General features: G+C 48.3%; 1 protein-coding gene and 1 long non-coding RNA gene across 2 annotated transcripts; one reads left to right on the top strand and one right to left on the bottom strand.

Annotated features, from left to right (window-relative positions):
- Window positions 1-387: 387 nt before the first annotated feature.
- On the bottom strand, window positions 388-2406 carry LOC139060360 (uncharacterized). Its single transcript, XM_070539479.1, has one exon. It carries the CDS (start codon window positions 2227-2229, stop codon window positions 388-390), a length of 1842 nt encoding a protein of 613 aa, XP_070395580.1. The 5' UTR covers window positions 2230-2406.
- Window positions 2407-17507: 15101 nt separating this feature from the next.
- LOC135916685 (uncharacterized) lies at window positions 17508-19495 on the top strand. Its single transcript, XR_010569031.2, has 3 exons — window positions 17508-17590; window positions 18395-18567; window positions 19001-19495. It is a non-coding gene; the product is annotated as an uncharacterized lncRNA (long non-coding RNA).
- The last annotated feature ends 1768 nt before the right edge of the window (window positions 19496-21263 follow it).

The following is a 21263-nucleotide window of genomic DNA, read 5'->3' as shown; positions in this document are numbered from 1 at the left end:
AAATTTCTTGAGTGCCCAAATAATGGCAAAGGCTTCTCTCTCTATAGTCGACCAGCGCGCCTGTGTCGGGTTAAAGCGGTGGCTAGCAAAAGCGATCGGCTTTTCTTCTCTGTCCGCTGACATTTGAGCTAAACAGGCACCGGCCGCCGTCGCTGACGCATCAGTGAATAGCCAGTACGGCTGATGAGGCTCAGGCGTGTTCATGGCGACAGCCTGACAGAGAGCTAATTTCAGACTTTCGAACGCGCACTGCGCTTCTTCCGACCATGGAATTGAATTAGGAACCCCTCGCCTTGTCAAAGCTGTAAGCGGGCTCGCCACGTCGGCGTAGTTTGAGACATAGTCCCGATAATGCCCACAAAGCCCCAACAGACTTCGCAACTCTTTCTATGTGTGAGGTGGCACAAGACCTTCTATGGCAGCTATCTTGGTTGCCCAACCTGTGTCAAAGAGGAGTACTTGGTCCCCGACCTTAAATTCTTTAGTCCGTGCCCTCCTATTGTAAACTAGAGCATGTTTGCTCTGGCACTCGGTGCCTGTCAACTCAGCTACACTCTCGGCTAGTTCTAGCTCCCGCTGACTGGGCACCCCAGTGACATCTTGTATGAAACTATTCCCTTGCAATTTAGGGATTTCATCTGTCGTTTCTTCGCAACTTAGACTGCAGTCTGGCTCAGTGTTATCGAATATTTCGACTGATCGGACCCCTACGGAATTGGCTACCCGCGGAATATTTTCCTCTCCAAACTCCTCTTTTTCCTGCGCCCGTAGCAGTTCCCAATCTTCCTTTGACAGCAGGCAGTCAACCCCGTTTGCAAGTTCGTCGGTAACCGCGCACACCAGATCGATCCTCTGCGGTTGTATCACAGCCCCCGGGCGATGCATGCCTACGGGCAGCGTAGCTAGCTTAGCTCGAATGGTGTTTCCGAATGCCGACTCAAGTCTTACTGTTCGTGATGGCTCCTGTAAATCGATGGGCAACATACTTTTACGGACTACCGTTATCTCACTACCTGTGTCCAACACAGCTTCCGTTGCTATATCCCCGCACATGAGAGGGATTAGGTCCAGCTTCGACCTCCCCGAGCTAGCATTTTGAGCTACGACATGTACTCTAGCGCTTAGCACCCTTTCTTGCTCTGGTGGAGGTTCTTCACTTACAACAGCAACCTTCTGTACCCTTTGTTTTTGCACAGTCGGTGGCTTCCCCTGCGGTTCTTTATCTGAAGCTTTTGGGCAGTCTCTGGCTAGGTGACCCTGTATATGACACACGTGGCATCTTAAATTTGTCCTCTGCGGGCCAGCTAGTTTTGCGTGCTGCGGCAATGAGGCTGTTGCGGCTGGCTTAGTTGCTCGTCCTTTCCCTTTAGCTTGCTCGAAAGTCTCGAGCACTTTCGCCACCTCCACTGGCTTAAACCAATCTTCGCCCTCCCGCAAAAGAACATATTCAAGGGCTTCTGAGCTTAGACTGGCTTTCATACGGTCAGCAACCATAAGCTCCGTCATAGCTTCTTTGGTGTTCGCATTTCGAGATTGAAGGTAATAGGCCAAATAGGTTCTAGCGCGGGACGCGAACTGAGCCCAAGTTTCCTCCTTTCGTTTAGATGCCTTCTCAAACCTCTCCAAGTATTTAGCTGGCGTGAGCTTAAGTTCATCCAATACTGCCTTCTTTACAGTATCATAATCTGTACATTCCTCGTCATTGAGGCCACGCAACAGATAACGGACCCGCTCGGCCAGCGCAGGCATGATCAAATGTACCCGGCTATGTGCCGGTACTTGAAAAGATGTAAACAACTTTTCGACCTCATCAAACCATATCGGAACGTCAGCGTCACATGGCAACCGGTATGCCTTAAGCACTTTAGCACATTGTGCTATCCCATCCGTGATGGCACCGCGCCGATCGCTTCCTTCCGACACCGAAGGCGGCCTGCTCGACTGCTCGAGCTCCACTCTCCGTAGAGCAATGCGCTCGCACTCTAGCTGTAGGCGCACCTTTTCCAGCTCCAGCTCCAGGCGCCTCACCGCCATGGCCTCTGGATCTGTCGTGCTCGGAGCCTGCGAAGCGCCTTGCGTCTCACTATCCATTTTAGTATCCGACGTCTCAGACTCGGTCTCTCCGATGCGTTGTAGTTCCTGCCGTCTCTGACCCTCTCTTTGTTCAGATGCCGTATCAATGTTTACGTTACCCTCACTCGCATTTGCTGTTCTGCGCGTGAACACCATTAACCTCACTGAACAACAGCCATGCCAACCTAGACAAAACGCAAGGAATCCCGCTCACCCGTTGCTGCTGGGGGCGCCGCCTGACGTCCTCGTCCAGATGAATTGCAACCGTTGCGGAATTGGCTGGTAGCCCTCTGATGCCTTGCGCCTGGCTCGCTGCTCGTTGCTCGTTGTGGGGCTTGCCGATCCTGTCGACTGCGCCAGTAAAGTTTCGTTCGTTCTCCGTCCTCGCTTCACAGTTGGAACTTGAAGCTTATCGGACGATGATCGGCAGTTGTTGGTCAAACGCAGGCAGGAAACGATGAGGTCAGATGTACAAGAAACATTTATAGGCAAACTTTTCTATATACATGGCAGGTAAAACAAATACATTACAAACTTGAACAATTGAGAAACAAAGTCTCACTCTTCTACTGTCTCAATTACTGTTAGAGCCCAGACTCGTTTTAACGTACATAGTACGGAGGCTCACTGATCTATCAGCAATCCTGATTTCAGCCAAGTCTGAGGGACAGCATGTCGTCCCGATTTTTATAGCCCAAATATACAAAGAAAAAAGGCGGTAGGGCCGTCGGCCCGTCCCACAGGTTCAGTTGCCAATCAGAGTCAACCGTTTGTTAAGCCACAACCCACAGGGATGGGCTTACTCTTAAAAATAAACATATTGGAAAACAAAGCTCTTTTCCTTCTTCGCCAAAACTCCGTTGCCCTCTCATTTCTCCGTAGTGAGTGACCGGCTCAGCAAAACACGCCAGGCCCGAACAAGTTATCGCTAGACCGTTTCAAATCCCAACGGCGTCTAGGCTGCAAATGTCTCGGAAGCAGGGGCACCGGCACCACGAAGTGCCGCTGTATTCAAAGTTTGGCCGTCTGGGAGACGGATGACCCTCCTTGTCCTTCAAACTTATTGTCTACAAGACAAAGTGCTTTGAGTGCGTGTTTCCAAGACGCCGTCGTGCGAATGCACTCTTTACGTGTGCACCGCATTCCTACAGCGTGCACGGTAAGCTGGTCTTCGACACCACGCAGGCAGTCGCACCCAACAACAAAGCTGGCGATTACGTTCCGGACGCGTAGAGGATTAGGTCCATGCTCACTGCATGCGGCACGGAGTCAGAGTTGCTAAGTCCTTCTTAACCTCGGCGGCGCCTCCAATTAGTCAGGGACTCGGGCGCCAGACCCACAATACCTTTTGTACAGCGGTTCGTTTCAAGGCTGGTCTGTGTGACCCGTCGGCGGACTGCCAACATCGTGCGCACAATACCGACTTCCAGGAATCGGCACTCGCCCGCCTGGCACCTGCCGCGACGCGTCACCTAACCCTGCGCATTGCCTGTGACCCCACATAACACAGCAACTGTCGCCCCGCTGACATGGGGGGAAGTGAACCCCCTCTCTATACACAAAGCACGAGGCCGATTCGTGAGACTTAAGAACCCGAACAATCAGAGCGACCTTACAGGGGCTATGACGAAAGGTACGACAGTGGTGCAGAACGCTGGTTATGGGGTGCCACAAACGCGAAAAAAAGACGGACGACGTCGACACATACTGAAAAGTCGCTGTGTAAGGATTATATCTGTGTGGTTCAAAAGGTGCTTATGACGAAAGGTACGACAGTGCTGCAGAACGCTGGTTACGGGGTGCCACGAACGCGAAAAAAAGACGGACGACGTCGACACATACTGAAAACTCGCTGTGTAAGGATTATATCTGTGTGGTTCAAAAGGTGCTTATAATGAAAGGTACGACAGTGCTGCTGAAGGCAGGTTATGGGGTGCCACGAGCGCGAAAAAAAGACGGACGACGTCGACACATAATGAAAACTCGCTGTGTAAGGATTATATCTGTGTAGTTCAAAAGGGGGCTATGACGAAAGGTACGACAGTGCTGCAGAACGCTGGTTATGGGGTGCCACGAACGCGAAAGAAAGACGGGCGACGTCGACACATACTGAAAACTCGCTGTGTAAGGATTATATCTGTGTAGTTCAACAGGGGCTTATGACGAAAGGTACGACAGTGCTGCAGAACGCTGGTTACGGGGTGCCACGAGCGCGAAAAAAAGACGGACGACGTCGACACATACTGAAAACTCGCTGTGTAAGGATTATATCTGTGTAGTTCAACAGGGGCTTATGACGAAAGGTACGACAGTGCTGCAGAACGCTGGTTATGGGGTGCCACGAACGCGAAAAAAAGACGGACGACGTCGACACATACTGAAAACTCGCTGTGTAAGGATTATATCTGTGTGGTTCAAAAGGTGCCTATGACGAAAGGTACGACAGTGCGGCAGAAGGCAGGTCATGGGGTGCCACGAATGCGAAAAAACGACGGACGACGTCGACACATACTGAAAAGTCGCTGTGTAAGGATTATATCTGTGTGGTTCAAAAGGGGCTTATTATGAAAGGTACGACAGTGCTGCTGAAGGCAGGTTATGGGGTGCCACGAGCGCGAAAAAAAGACGGACGACGTTGACACATACTGAAAACTCGCTGTGTAAGGATTATATCTGTGTAGTTCAAAAGGGGGCTATGACGAAAGGTACGACAGTGCTGCTGAAGGCAGGTTATGGGGTGCCACGAGCGCGAAAAAAAGACGGACGACGTCGACACATACTGAAAAATCGCTGTGTAAGGATTATATCTGTGTAGTTCAAAAGGGGGCTATGACGAAAGGTACGACAGTGCTGCTGAAGGCAGGTTATGGGGTGCCACGAGCGCGAAAAAAAGACGGACGACGTCGACACATACTGAAAACTCGCTGTGTAAGGATTATATCTGTGTAGTTCAAAAGGGGGCTATGACGAAAGGTACGACAGTGCTGCTGAAGGCAGGTTATGGGGTGCCACGAGCGCGAAAAAAAGACGGACGACGTCGACACATACTGAAAAGTTGCTGTGTAAGGATTTTATCCGTGTGGTTCAACAGGGGCTTATGACGAAAGGTACGACAGTGCTGCAGAACGCTGGTTATGGGGTGCCACGAACGCGAAAAAAAGACGGACGACGTCGACACATACTGAAAACTCGCTGTGTAAGGATTATATCTGTGTGGTTCAAAAGGTGCCTATGACGAAAGGTACGACAGTGCGGCAGAAGGCAGGTCATGGGGTGCCACGAATGCGAAAAAACGACGGACGACGTCGACACATACTGAAAAGTCGCTGTGTAAGGATTATATCTGTGTGGTTCAAAAGGGGCTTATTATGAAAGGTACGACAGTGCTGCTGAAGGCAGGTTATGGGGTGCCACGAGCGCGAAAAAAAGACGGACGACGTCGACACATACTGAAAACTCGCTGTGTAAGGATTATATCTGTGTAGTTCAAAAGGGGGCTATGACGAAAGGTACGACAGTGCTGCTGAAGGCAGGTTATGGGGTGCCACGAGCGCGAAAAAAAGACGGACGACGTCGACACATACTGAAAACTCGCTGTGTAAGGATTATATCTGTGTAGTTCAAAAGGGGGCTATGACGAAAGGTACGACAGTGCTGCAGAACGCTGGTTACGGGGTGCCACGAACGCGAAAAAAAGACGGACGACGTCGACACATACTGAAAAGTCGCTGTGTAAGGATTATATCTGTGTGGTTCAAAAGGTGCTTATTATGAAAGGTACGACAGTGCTGCTGAAGGCAGGTTATGGGGTGCCACGAGCGCGAAAAAACGACGGACGACGTCGACACATACTGAAAACTCGCTGTGTAAGGATTATATCTGTGTATTTCAAAAGGGGGCTATGACGAAAGGTACGACAGTGCTGCTGAAGGCAGGTTATGGGCTGCCAGGAGCGCGAAAAAAAGACGGACGACGTCGACACATACTGAAAACTCGCTGTGTAAGGATTATATCTGTGTAGTTCAAAAGGGGGCTATGACGAAAGGTACGACAGTGCTGCTGAAGGCAGGTTACGGGGTGCCACGAACGCGAAAAAAAGACGGACGGCGTCGACACATACTGAAAACTCGCTGTGTAAGGATTATATCTGTGTGGTTCAAAAGGGGCCTATGACGAAAGGTACGACAGTGCTGCAGAAGGCAGGTTATGGGGTGCCACGAACGCGAAAAAACGACGGACGACGTCGACACATACTGAAAAGTCGCTGTGTAAGGATTATATCTGTGTGGTTCAAAAGGGGCTTATGACGAAAGGTACGACAGTGCTGCAGAACGCTGGTTATGGGGTGCCACGAACGCGAAAAAACGACGGACGACGTCGACACATACTGAAAACTCGCTGTGTAAGGATTATATCTGTGTGGTTCAAAAGGGGCCTATGACGAAAGGTACGACAGTGCTGCAGAAGGCAGGTTATGGGGTGCCACGAACGCGAAAAAACGACGGACGACGTCGACACATACTGAAAAGTCGCTGTGTAAGGATTATATCTGTGTGGTTCAAAAGGGGCCTATGACGAAAGGTACGACAGTGCTGCAGAAGGCAGGTTATGGGGTGCCACGAACGCGAAAAAACGACGGACGACGTCGACACATACTGAAAAGTTGCTGTGTAAGGATTTTATCCGTGTGGTTCAACAGGGGCTTATGACGAAAGGTACGACAGTGCTGCAGAAGGCAGGTTATGGGGTGCCACGAACGCGAAAAAACGACGCACGACGTCGATACATACTGAAAACTCGCTGTGTAAGGATTATATCTGTGTGGTTCAAAAGGGGCCTATGACGAAAGGTACGACAGTGCTGCAGAACGCTGGCTACGTGGTGCCACAAGCGCGAGAAAAAGACGGACGACGTCGACACATACTGAAAAGTCGCTGTGTAAGGATTATATCTGTGTGGTTCAAAAGGGGCCTATGACGAAAGGTACGACAGTGCGGCAGAAGGCAGGTTATGGGGTGCCACGAGCGCGAAAAAAAGACGGACGACGTCGACACATACTGAAAACTCGCTGTGTAAGGATTATATCTGTGTGGTTCAAAAGGGGCCTATGACGAAAGGTACGACAGTGCGGCAGAAGGCAGGTTATGGGGTGCCACGAACGCGAAAAAACGATGGACGACGTCGACACATACTGAAAACTCGCTGTGTAAGGATTATATCTGTGTGGTTCAAAAGGGGCCTATGACGAAAGGTACGACAGTGCGGCAGAAGGCAGGTCATGGGGTGCCACGAGCGCGAAAAAACGACGGACGACGTCGACACATACTGAAAAGTCGCTGTGTAAGGATTATATCTGTGTGGTTCAAAAGGGGTTTATGACGTAAGGTACGACAGTGCTGAAGAAGGAAGGTTATGGGGTGCCACGAACGCGAAAAAACGACGGACGACGTCGACACATACTGAAAACTCGCTGTGTAAGGATTATATCTGTGTGGTTCAAAAGGGGCCTATGACGAAAGGTACGACAGTGCTGCTGAAGGCAGGTTATGGGGTGCCACGAGCGCGAAAAAAAGACGGACGACGTCGACACATACTGAAAACTCGCTGTGTAAGGATTATATCTGTGTGGTTCAAAAGGGGCCTATGACGAAAGGTACGACAGTGCTGCAGAAGGCAGGTTATGGGGTGCCACGAACGCGAAAAAACGACGGACGACGTCGACACATACTGAAAACTCGCTGTGTAAGGATTATATCTGTGTGGTTCAAAAGGGGCCTATGACGAAAGGTACGACAGTGCTGCAGAACGCTGGCTACGTGGTGCCACAAGCGCGAGAAAAAGACGGACGACGTCGACACATACTGAAAACTCGCTGTGTAAGGATTATATCTGTGTGGTTCAAAAGGTGCCTATGACGAAAGGTACGACAGTGCTGCAGAAGGCAGGTTATGGGGTGCCACGAACGCGAAAAAACGACGGACGACGTCGACACATACTGAAAACTCGCTGTGTAAGGATTATATCTGTGTGGTTCAAAAGGGGCCTATGACGAAAGGTACGACAGTGCTGCTGAAGGCAGGTTATGGGGTGCCACGAGCGCGAAAAAAAGACGGACGACGTCGACACATACTGAAAACTCGCTGTGTAAGGATTATATCTGTGTGGTTCAAAAGGGGCCTATGACGAAAGGTACGACAGTGCGGCAGAAGGCAGGTCATGGGGTGCCACGAGCGCGAAAAAACGACGGACGACGTCGACACATACTGAAAAGTCGCTGTGTAAGGATTATATCTGTGTGGTTCAAAAGGGGTTTATGACGTAAGGTACGACAGTGCTGAAGAAGGAAGGTTATGGGGTGCCACGAACGCGAAAAAACGACGGACGACGTCGACACATACTGAAAACTCGCTGTGTAAGGATTATATCTGTGTGGTTCAAAAGGGGCCTATGACGAAAGGTACGACAGTGCTGCAGAAGGCAGGTTATGGGGTGCCACGAACGCGAAAAAACGACGGACGACGTCGACACATACTGAAAACTCGCTGTGTAAGGATTATATCTGTGTGGTTCAAAAGGGGCCTATGACGAAAGGTACGACAGTGCTGCAGAACGCTGGCTACGTGGTGCCACAAGCGCGAGAAAAAGACGGACGACGTCGACACATACTGAAAACTCGCTGTGTAAGGATTATATCTGTGTGGTTCAAAAGGTGCCTATGACGAAAGGTACGACAGTGCTGCAGAAGGCAGGTTATGGGGTGCCACGAACGCGAAAAAACGACGGACGACGTCGACACATACTGAAAACTCGCTGTGTAAGGATTATATCTGTGTGGTTCAAAAGGGGCCTATGACGAAAGGTACGACAGTGCTGCTGAAGGCAGGTTATGGGGTGCCACGAGCGCGAAAAAAAGACGGACGACGTCGACACATACTGAAAACTCGCTGTGTAAGGATTATATCTGTGTGGTTCAAAAGGGGCCTATGACGAAAGGTACGACAGTGCGGCAGAAGGCAGGTCATGGGGTGCCACGAGCGCGAAAAAACGACGGACGACGTCGACACATACTGAAAAGTCGCTGTGTAAGGATTATATCTGTGTGGTTCAAAAGGGGTTTATGACGTAAGGTACGACAGTGCTGAAGAAGGAAGGTTATGGGGTGCCACGAACGCGAAAAAACGACGGACGACGTCGACACATACTGAAAACTCGCTCTGTAAGGATTATATCTGTGTGGTTCAAAAGGGGCCTATGACGAAAGGTACGACAGTGCTGCAGAAGGAAGGTTATGGGGTGCCACGAACGCGAAAAAACGACGGACGACGTCGACACATACTGAAAAGTCGCTGTGTAAGGATTATATCTGTGTGGTTCAAAAGGGGCTTATGACGAAAGGTACGACAGTGCTGGAAGAAAGCTGGTGACGGGGTGCCACGAGCGCGAGAAAGGACGGACGACATGGACGCATACTGAGAACTCCCTGTGTAAGGATTTTATCTTTGTGGTTCAATAATTTGGACCACCAAGGGTTCTTCAACGTGCACCTAGCTGGTTGGAAAAATAGCTTTCGCAGATCACGGAGGAGCAGGAGTGCCTACTTGCTTATGTCACAATGATTTTGGGACGACGTGGCCTCCGAGATAGCACCAGTAAGATCTCGGAGACCACGGGCGCCTTCAACTAAGATGCTGGTGACGTGTCACGCTTAAGGGGCTGGCAGCCAATCTTTATGCTATACGTTTCTTTTTAGTGCAGCGCAAAAAGCTTACAGATCAGAGTGTCCCACCATATAGTGGTAATGCGGAGAACGTTGTGGAATATCTTTTATCAAATTTTTTCGATCTGTAGTGAGGGTGATGTCGTAGGCTGGAAAAATACTGAAAGCAGTGACTGGCCAGCGTGATAGCGATTATACGCTGGCATTGGTGGGAAGAGGACAAGTGTAGCCCTAGCACTAGAAGAGGGATATTTTGCTTATCGAGCCGACGTTCCTGCGTTTCGTGTTTTCTGAAGTGTTTAAATACTGTTCAATTATGCGTACACTCCAAGCGCATTTCCGCCGTCGGCGTCGCCGTGAGGTTCCGCGTAATGTCCAAGGGCGATAGTAGCGTCGCCGCGCGCCCCACGCTATGCGTGCGAGAGAAGGCACGCGAGGGGAGGCGACGATCGCGGCTCACCCGCGTGCGAGAGGCGAGCATGTGGCGCCTGCGCGCGATCGTGTCTTGTGAGCGATCTGCGTGGGTGGCAGAGTCCAGGTGGTGTCAGCGGCTCGCAGCTTCGTGCGTGCTGTGTGTTCGCGGTGCTCATTGTTCGTTGAAGCGATAAGGCTCTTTCATGCATGCCGCGATTGGGTCGAAAAAAAAAATCGTTCTGCCGCGCACGTCGCAGAGCAATTTTTGCTGACAGCTTTCACACGTGTTCGCTGCAGCGCGATTTTTGTCGCAGCGATGCGCGAGGTTGCCTCCTGCTCACGAAGTATCCATGCCTGCATCGTTGAATAAAAAGAACACGGAAACTAGTCAAACATTCGAATTTTCCTATGTTTATTCGATAGTAGAATAGGTACACCATTTTTTAACGTTTAAAAGCGTTGGGACTTTACGACAGCTTGCAGATACGGTGAGTGAAGCGCTGAACAACACCGCAAGTACATGCGTGCGGCTTGTGCGGCGTCGGTGGGGTTGCTCCGTTTAGCACACTCTAGTTTCGTTGTTACTATGGAAGCCACAACTTTTTTTTTCCTGGATGAGTATTTGCTTTTGTAGAACAACAAGCTACTATTGAGTGTGCATGTATAAGCAGCTGGTCCAATTTGTAGCGATGAAGAGGTTGACGACTGTGCGATCAAGTGGATACGTGCCTTATGTTGAAGCGGCGTCCTTCTCCCGACCTGGATAGCGTGCAGCTTCTCCTTTTAAACGAATTGTGTAAGCGGAAGAAAAAAAAATGGTTATGAAGCTCCTAAGCCGCAAACGCTGGTGGGTACGCTCTAGACGTAGCTAAAACTGGCGCGCGACATTGCTCCACAGAGCTACCAACGTGCGGTAAAATAGGAAAGCGCCTATTTTGACGACGCTTTGTGTCGTCACGCACATTGCCTCTCCAACATTGCGCCGATCGCTGCGACGGCGCGACCAACTTGTGGGAATCCAGTCGCGGAGAGCCCAGGACGTCGCGGCGGTCGCTGAGCGACGGAATTCGCTGTGTCGCTGACTGAAAATCGCGCCATGTGAAACAGCCTACAGACAGCACAAATGCCACTTCACGCGCTTTTGCCGCCGCGTTTCCTCACGCCCGCGTTTGACAGCGAGTTTCCGCGGTCATCGAGTCAGATGTGTTCATGTTTGTGCGCGCGTGTCACTCATGCTTGTTAATTTAGTTAGCGTGGATAACTATGTTTACAATTTTATACTGCGGCTAAAACTACTGTCCTTACTTTGTATAGCTGTGCACTAATTTGCTATCTCAACCCATGCTTCGCCTTTCTGGCGAAACTGTGACTGTTTTGTACAATAATAGCTACGTACGCGATGTTGTGGTTTTTTGTCCAACAGCTTTGGTCATAGACAAGTGAAAACTTTTTTTTTAGTCAAGACTAGCCAAGTTTGCGCAAGTGAAAGGACGCTTTTATGCGGGATGCGCAGTACAGTGTGTTGCTATAGCCACAGGTGAGCTTCTGATTTCTAAAGCCGGTTGCCTCTAGAAGACATGAGTTCACTGACTCACTCACACGCATGCACGTGCGCGTACAAAAGCTCTCACGACATACATATAATACATGATCCTGAATATTTGGTGCGTGTTCAAAAAAGGTTTTGCGCTCACCACTGCGCTCACCACTGCGCTCTTCTTGCTCAAATTTTGCAGAACGGTCGCTTTTTGGCATCGACTTTTTTTAGTATAACACTCAGGACGATGAGTCGCCTGTTGTTTGAGACAAAAATTGAAACTGTTTTCGTCTATGGGAAAAATGGCATCTGAAAAGCCGGCCCTGGCATAGACTTGTGTCGCCACCTGCAGTCATCTGCAGAAAGCAGCGTATGAGGGAGCTCTGTCGCGTGTTGCCCGCTCCTGGAACAAGCGACTGTCCTCCTTGAAACGCTGCTTTCTGCAGATGACGACAGGTGGCGAACGAGTCTATGCTTGCACCGTCGCGACAGGAGCAGCATCCCCATAAGCGCAGGGAAATTTGCACTTTTTCTCAGGAGGCAGGCAATTAACTGTGCCAAATATTATACCAAACGAAGTCGACTCCAAAATGCGAACGTTCTGCAAAATTTGAGCAAGAACAGTACAGCGGTGAGTGCGAAATCTTTTTTTGAACATGCGCAGCCAAATATTCAGGACCCTGTAGACAGCCTACGTTGAACGAAAAAACCAGTCAAAAACACAAAGGACAAGAGGAGAAGTTGACACCACAACGACTGGTCTATCAACTGAAGTTTATTAGAATCGGTGTAGTCCCAGCCTACGTTGTGCCTTAAAGCAAGTATTGGTCGAAGTAAAACAAATATCACAGACGATTACGATGCTCCCTAATGCGACATTTGAGCACAGCTATTTACGTGTTTACATTTCGCGATATATTAGAGAGTTTTAGGTTGGGGGACGCAAGCGGCTTGCGTACGCAAGAACTAAGGGCGATGGTACTGCGCATGCGCAGTACCACGACCCTCAGTTCTTGTAGCCTCCGCTAATGCAGCGCTTTATACTCTGGCGCCACCTGGTAGCGATCGTCGCCTGCTCTTTGCACGTGTTCGCCACACCCTCCTCCTCTGCTTTCCTGATCGCGCTCTCTTCGATCTCGCCGCTTTTAGAGACGCGCATCGAGTGACGCTCTTTGTTTCTTGCGCAGCACTGCCGGCTCACGTCCCGAGACGAAATTTAAAATAAATCAGAAAAAATAACACAGTACAATATTTATGAGTTTTATTACAGATACTATATCAAAGCATAAGTTTAGTTACAGGTTGAGTTACTGAAGTGTCTGGAAGAATTATAAATATTTAGAAATCACCGACACGACCGGGGACGAAATTCAATATAAATCAGAAAAAATCGCGATCGCATAACGTCAATGATCACTAAGGTGGCGGTCCCACTCCGGGAGCACGCGCTCCGCATTTCAGTCATTGTTGGCTGGCGCACTGTGCTTTCTGCGCTCATTGGACGGATGTGAATTAGAGTGCATTAGAAAGCTTACTTTGTGCGCTTAAAAATGACACCTAGTGTTATCCCTTAGCCGGAAGCGTAACCTGACGCCAATTATAGATGTGTGAGCAAGAAACGGCTTTTTCGCTGTACTAGCCTCCGTTGTACTGCGTTTCCGCCCAAACTGTTAAACATAACAAAATGAAGTTTGCTGCGACTAAATGATATTTTATACGAGCTTTCTATGAAGATATATTGCGTGTAAAGCAGTTAGAAATTCATATAGGCCCTAATAAAAATGGGCAAAATAATAAAAGTTTATGAATGAATATCTTCTTTCTTTTTCAGCTCAAAACAATATTTAGTGGTTTTCTAGGCTACAATGTTCTTATCATGTATGCGAAGTTGTTTTGTGTTCTGATGAACAAGCCATTAGTCATTACTTTATATTAGGAATTTATGGCTATACTTGGTCACGCATTACCGAAGAGAGAAAACCATTCGAGCGGAAACTGCAATTTTCAATAATGAAACAGCAAGCCCTTCCCTGCAATTTTATGAAGAAAACATTGTCTTATCTTGATTACGGAATCTACAAAGTGCATGGTGTGGTGCCACAGGCGAGACATGACAAGAGGCTCCAAGCAAGGGGAAAGGAAAGCCGTGTCCGTTTATCCAACAGCCGTGTATATATACATTAAGTGGGAGATGGTGTGTTCCCTCACCACCATGTGTCATGTGCGATACAGATATCGGTCACGTCACACGTGCCGTAGATGCGAAGGCAGCGCTGTGTCACATACGATGCATAGATACGATACATCCTCTTTTCTTTCAAAGGAGGGGAAAAAAACACAGAAGAGAACATTAGTAGAAACGAACATTTAGAACGAGATTTAGAGAACCTGCACAAAGCTTCGATTATCGGTAAGCCTCTGTGGGGGCCTTCGTTCACGGGTTGAGCTTCTGAACGCAGGTTGTTGGTTCTGCTGCAAGCCTGCAAGAGCGTTGGATGAGGCAGGAATGCTGCCATTTGTGGCCGGTTACTCTGCGGCATCGTTGCTGCTGTATATTGAAGATCTTTCGTCAGTTTCTTGGCGGAGGTCCTCTTCGGTCTCGCAAAGGCCTCTCTGTCCAAAAGCTTCTCTTGTAGGCAGCAGATGTCGCCGATTGCGCCGCAGGAATGCGCAGTGATTCAGTCTTCAGTGATTATGTTGTACGACCGGGGATATGTCGTAGCTGGAACGACTTGACCTTTGGTGGCCCACGCCCCTTCTTTGATGCATACCGTTTCTCGAGGGCTGAGCGGTGGTAGTTGTTGGCTGGAATAATCGTCTGACGATGCTTCTGTACGCTGCGACCAGGGCATGGCCGGACGTCAGGCAACGTTGTCCGTAGTCGTCTTCCTTGAAGGACTTCACCAGGTGATGGTCCGGATTCCATTGGAGTAGATCTGTAGGCAAGAATACCAAGCCAAACATCTTGATTCATTTGAGTGCTTTTCTTTAAAATCCTCGTAACTACTTGCTCGCCTTTTTCCGCCAGGCCGTTGGACTGGGGGTGCCTAGGGCCGGGCATGGTGTGGTTAAGTCGTACCTTCGGGCAAATGCAGCAAAAGCGTGGCTAGAAAATTGTCGGCCATTATCCGAACAAACTCCAACTGGTATGCCGTATCTAGCAAAAATCGCACTTGCAGCTTCAGTGACTGTCATCGCAGTAGTATCCTTTAGCAGCTATACTTGAGGAAAGCTTGACAATGCTTCGTGGGCGCACAGGTATGACCGTCCACCATACTTAAAGATATCGATGCCGACACGATGCCACGGTTTATCAGGTACTGGGCGCAACTTTAACGGCTCTTGTACCGTTTTGCATGCAGAACACGCCTGTGCGAAAGTTTCTATGTCACGGTTGATTTCCGGCCAGAAGACGAGATGCCTGGCCCATGATTCGCATTTATTGATGCCCAGATGGCACTGATGAATGCATTCCAAAGTTTCTTTCCTCATGGTAGCCGGAATTACAACTTTGCACCCTTTAAGAAGACTCCGTTCACGTTTGAGAGCTTTCCTTCACAAGACTTCCAATGTGCTTGGAGTGCTTTTCCTGCGGCCAGGTCCCCAAGAACTTGCTTTAATTCTTCATCCCGACTAGTTTCCGTAGCCTACCTCTTCCAGGTCTTATCGGTGACAAGTGAAGAGACAACACTTAATTGGGAACTTATCGATCTTGTAGATGGTATGCCACTACCAAAAAACAGGTGTTCCGCTAATCCACAAAGGCGTAAAGCTGCCGCTAAACGCCACGCGAAGATGTCATGCGAGCTAGCCGAAGATGGGGCCATTCAACTTTACACAGACGCCACTCAGTCTCCAAATGGTGCCGGTGTGGCTTGTCATGATTCCGAGTCGGATACCACTGCAGTCCAACGGCTTCCCGAGGAACATATTGTCACTAATCTTGAACTCATAGCCATGCGCCTTGCCATCACTCGCATAGTAGAAAGACAGGGTCCGGCTCCTTGTACCTATTATGTTTATACTGACTCGCAAGCAGCCTACACCGCCTGTCGCTCAGGGGGAGCAGACTATGCCGTTCTTAAGGCCATTCGTGCTGAAGTCCGTCGCCTGCGAGGGGAAGGCTACACCACAATCGTCAAATGGATTCCTGCACACGAAGGAATCACTGGAAACGAAAAGGCACACCAGGCCGCGCGCGCTGCAGCTCTTTCCGCACCTTTGCCTGGACCCACTGTCGCTTTCGCTTCCTGGGCCCCTGCCGCCTTTACACACCCGACGTCGCCCCCTATGGATAGGGCCGAGACATGGCATTTGGCATTTGGCCAACCCCTTAGAAAATATATCGCCGCCCACCCAGCACATTTCGCAGGATAGAGGCGGTTCTTCTTCGCCGAGGCCAGACCGGCCAGCTTCTGTCACCAGCAAGGCTACACCTCATCAACCTGCACTAATACCCGAGCCCTAAGTGCCCGCCATGCCCGGTCAGAGGTACGGCCGAACATCTTCTGTGGAGCTGCTCTGACTTTGACACGGTCCGAGAAAGGACACTACGCTCCCTGGGCGGGAACCGACCTGGCACCCTGTAGGAGTGGCTCGACCCGCCATCGCACATTGGGCTCAAGGACGCAGTCCAGCTTTGGAGTGCTTTTTTTTTTACTTTTTCAGGGACAAGGAAGGCCCTAGCCGCCTCTTTGCAGAGCCGACCTCGGGACCACTCCACCTCGAGGAAAAAAAGAGTACCGGTCCCCCTCCCTCATAGAGCACCCTTTTTCTGCCGCAAGGCTTGGCCTATCAAACGCAGAAATAAAGATGTATTAAAAAAAAATTGGTGCACTTCGGTGTCGTCGTTGATGACGTTGTTTTCCGTGAAAGGTCCTGTTGTCGCACGTGACAGCATGTCGTCGAGAAGCAGTTGCTTCCCTGGTGTGAGCTGAAGTTTTACGTCATAGCGAAGAAGGCGCAGGAAAAACCGCTGCAACCTCGGGGGCATGTCTCCAACGGCCTTCTGCGAGATGGTGTTCAAGGGGTGGTGATCAGTTTCAAGAATAAACGACCGATCATAGACAAAATGTTTAAACTTCTCGCAGCCATATGCGACCGCCATCGCCTCCTTTTCACTTTGCGAGTAACACTGTTCGCACTCTGTAAGTGCCGGCGAGGCATACGCGACTGGCTTCCATGTGTCCTACCCCCGTATTCTTAAACACGCCTTCACTTGAAGCTCCTCCTCGACTCAGCCAAGTCGAGGCGACGGGGCTTCCTTCACTCAAGGCTCCGTTGCGTTTCATGAACACTACTTCACCTTTCCTCCGCCAAGGAACGCCCTGAAAATGCGCCCTCGACTCAAGTGAAGTGTATCGACCGAGAAAAGCGTCTGATATCGAGACTATTCTTTAATGTGCTTATTAAAAGTCCCATTAGTTAATACAAATATGTGTTTCAGTTCATTCGTCTTCCTAATCAAACAACTACACGGCGCAATGTACAACTTTAGCTCGGCAACGCTGCCACTGTGAGCGTTCGACTGATAGAGCAAGCGGGAGCTGTGTTTGAGGTCTGGCAACAATCGCATCCCAACAGCTGAGAGCATGGCGTAAGGCTGAGATCCAAGATAATTTGCGCCGGCATTAGTCCGCTGCTCTTTTTTCCCTAGTGTTTCATTGGTGATGGACGTTGCGGTTGGTAATCGCGGTTATGATGGGTGATTTTGTTCTTGTGCGTATGGTGACCGAGCCTGAATGACTTCTGAGGCCACAGATGGAACGGCCGATGGGCAGCTTTGTTTATCTTCAAGATCGAGTGGTGCTGTGAGTTTGCTGAAAGCAACAACAGGACAGAAAATATGGGTGAGTGAGCCATTCTTTCATGGAAGCACAGTGTGTCAATGCGGTTTTCTTGAGGTTGCCGCTGCGCTGTCGATAAGCCGTTTCCGATGTACACAAGCATGATTGACTCCAGTTGCTCATGCTGCGGGCATTAATTAGTACCTGAAACATGTTCGGACAGCATAAGCTAGTCTAAAACATATATTATTATTATTTCTTTGCTAATGGGAACTTGTGGAAGATTCGGCACGACAATCTGTTGTTGGTTTCGCTTTTTTAAACGATAATGCAGAAGGTACGTATCGGCGCCTGCATCCAACGATCATTCCAGTATCGCGTATGAAATCTTTCGGTAGAGGAGAAGCAGTTATAGTATACATGTGGCAGAATGCGTATATGGTTGAGTGCGTAGCTCCGGCAAGTTGAAAAAAGAAACAAGCGTCTTTTGAGTCCTGTAGTTTGTTTTAGAAACCGCGGTGGTCAGTCGGCTTGCTCAACTTGTAGCACATATGGTCAACGAACCAGCACTGGTGCCTGCATTTCCTGTGCTTCCTCACTTCACATATACGCTACGCAATGTTTTAATCTTCCAAAAATTCACTTGTCAATACTTCATCACCGCCATTTGTTTTTTCGTCCTAACTCTTTCAATGTGCTATGTGGTAGCAGCTGATGCGCGTTCCATAAACTGGGCTTTCAAGTTCACGCAATGCCGACATATTTTTAGTTGTGCTACGTTTTTTTCATTTCCGTTGCTTAGGTATACTGTATTTACTTAGCACGCGAGCGCCCTGTCTACATAAAAGTTTTGGCATTCTGGTGCAGGATGTGGGCCTTGGAAGGACCAGCTGATGAAAAAATCAACGCCTGTGCTGCACAGTAAGGCTTCTGGCAGACCTGAAAGCATCGATAGCTATGGTGCCTGCCTGTTGGAATTGCACCAGCTTGCTTCCCTGAAAGAAGCTAGGTGCTGAAGAAGTACTTGACTAGCCTACCCGGTAATTAGTCTGTGCTTATTTTCATAAACTTTGTAAAAATATTCATGTTACGTGTCCCCACATTCACAATATGGCGAAATGGACACCCTGTTATTTAGAACCACAAACATGAAACAGCCATGTTAATGAAATCAAATTAATTTTTTATTCCCCTTCAGCTATCATATAATTTTTGTTTTAAATCGCATGAATATGATGGGCGAGGTCATCAGTTGCCCGTGGTGCTTTGCAGCTGCGACAGGATCTTTTTGCTGCGCACAATTTGTGAAGCAACACTTCCGTAGTATTTGTAGCCAGCACTTCAGTATTTTGTGGCATGCTGAAGCTACTTTAGCATGAGCAAGTGTAGATTAAAAATATGCCATAGTTTTGATGGTTTATCTCAGCGTTTCTGAAATAACGGTAGTAATGCGCTCTATACTGTATTTTTCAGCATTGTCATTGTGACAGTCTGCATCACCATTTGGCCTATTTTGGTATCCCACAAGACACGCTGCTACCCTGGGTGTTGTACCTCGGTCAATTGCTGAAGTTCTGCAAGCCCCATTGAAGCCAACTGTCATCCGCATCCAATGGAAGAAACTCATTGTTCGGGCCGTCACGATTTATTTTAAGTTGAAGCTAGAAGCAGGGTAGAAACAGCATATATTCTACAAGAATTTACCACTGCATGCCATCCGGTGGCTACACCCGACAGACTACTGTCTTGAACAGAGATGGTGTTTTATTCTAGAATATATTTGTCAGCAGTACTACTCCTTCTGTTTATATCCTTAGAAACAAACAAGCGAAGACACCAAAGACAACAGAGGAGAAATTATTTCTACTTACTAATTGAATTAAAGAAATGACAAATTAATGGCAATGAAAGTGGTTAAGAAAACTTGCCATAGGCGTGCGATGCTCTAACCAATGGAGCTACCGCGGCACGGTTTTCACATCCACTTTTTTGTGTATTTATATTTTACTACTAGAACTAACTACTACTACTAGAACTACATCATTTCCCACCTGCGGCAAGTTGATTTTTCATCCACTTTCATTGCCATGAATTTATCATTTCTTTAATTCAATTAGTAAGTACAAGTAATTTTCCTTTTGTTGTCTTTGATGACTTTGCTTGTTGGCTTCTCATGATATGATTATTAAAAACCGCGCCCCTCGGTCAACCCCCTTTCTTCTCCTTCATACTGCTTCTGTTTGTTGGAGCAGAGTTCACGCAGTATTGCATACTATCAAAGTACAAAAAGGCGAGAATAATGTTAATTTATTGTTTTAGAAAAATATTGGCACTTGAATTGACCAGAAATTATTAAGCGGTACATACTGACTTAATAGATATGACTGAAGAAAGGTCATCTGGATGAAAAATACAATGACTTCAGCTACAACGTGTCTATGAAGGCAAATACATGCAGTCAAACTGCTTTTAGTGGTGACGTTTGAGCTGGTAGGATATTAGAAAAATGATAGATGTCTTAAGCAGAATATTTCGACGGCTATTATAGTGCAGCAGGACATTGACTGGACCTCTCCTCCACTTGCACACCAATGCAAGCGCAGCACACACAGCACAGTTGGAAAGGCAGTTGCTCTTCGTGCGTGTGTTGGCAACCTGGTTCCTGCAAAGAGAAGGGGTTGGTAATAAACATACAACGATGTTAAAGAAGGTCCATGAAACTAGCTTAGGTACTCTATTCGTTTTCTTTAGTTTACATTTCGTAATAATACATTAGTTTAAGAAGTTTGTGTTCTAGAGCGCGATTTTTTTTACATTAATTAGCTCATACTGTTTTTATTTATTTTTATTTCCAAAGAAATATTTTTCAGCTGGTCTACCGCTTGCTCAGCAAGACCGACAACAGCGGTCTAACACTTACATAATGAACCCTATAGAGAGCTGGGATGTTGGCAATAAAGGTGTGCGAGATATATCTGCTACCACTTGCTAGCTCTGTCTGTATTAGGTGCTGTCACTACACTGCTGCACCTTTATTTATCGGAGTGAAAAATAATGTGATGCACAAAACTCTACTCTGTTGTATTGTTATTGTCTCTTTTATTCGAACAAAACATTACATTAACCTGTGTATACGTGCAGGTATAATTCTGAATGCCATTTCATAGTTGGTGACTTCTCCTCGTTGAGCTTGGATCTTCATAGGGATGACAAGCTAATTAAACTGAATTGTTTGAAGCAAGGATTACGTAATTATTGCTTATGACTTTAAATTGCACCAACTGCACACGGTCCGCGCGAAATTACAGTCCATTTCTTATTTTCCTTAGCGCAACTAGCCGCATCAAATTAAAGAAAATTGCAAAAATTAAAGTGAACGCACCTGCTCGCTTACAAAGATGCTCGCTTTGCTGCGGTGTGTTTCGCCGTCCTTGGATTAGCGTAGGCAGTGACGATCTGCCCGAGAAGAACTGATGCTTGATGCTTGAACTTGATGCTTGAACTGATGCTGCTTTCTACGATGAGCCGCGAGAAACACGTGAATGCACTGTCGCCGATAGTAGGTTCGGAGCACTGGCACGAAGAATACCAGTGTGCAGGATGGCTCAGCACGGAGTAAGACGACAATCGCTGCACTAGCTCGCAGTCTTCTTGACAGGACGGCCGATCTGTCTCGGCGCTGCAGTGGAATAATTCCAAGCGCTCCAGAGGACTGCAACGGTCCCTAAAATGAAGC

Source organism: Dermacentor albipictus, chromosome 5, assembly GCF_038994185.2.
Source record: "Dermacentor albipictus isolate Rhodes 1998 colony chromosome 5, USDA_Dalb.pri_finalv2, whole genome shotgun sequence".
Classification (NCBI taxonomy): domain Eukaryota; kingdom Metazoa; phylum Arthropoda; class Arachnida; order Ixodida; family Ixodidae; genus Dermacentor; species Dermacentor albipictus.
Note: the sequence above shows the minus strand (reverse complement) of the source record. Positions and strands in the feature narration are given on the sequence as shown.

Excerpts from the sequence above, each read along its gene's own strand:
- LOC139060360 (XM_070539479.1), bottom strand. The coding sequence starts at position 2,229 with ATGGTGTTCACGCGCAGAACAGCAAATGCGAGTGAGGGTAACGTAAAC.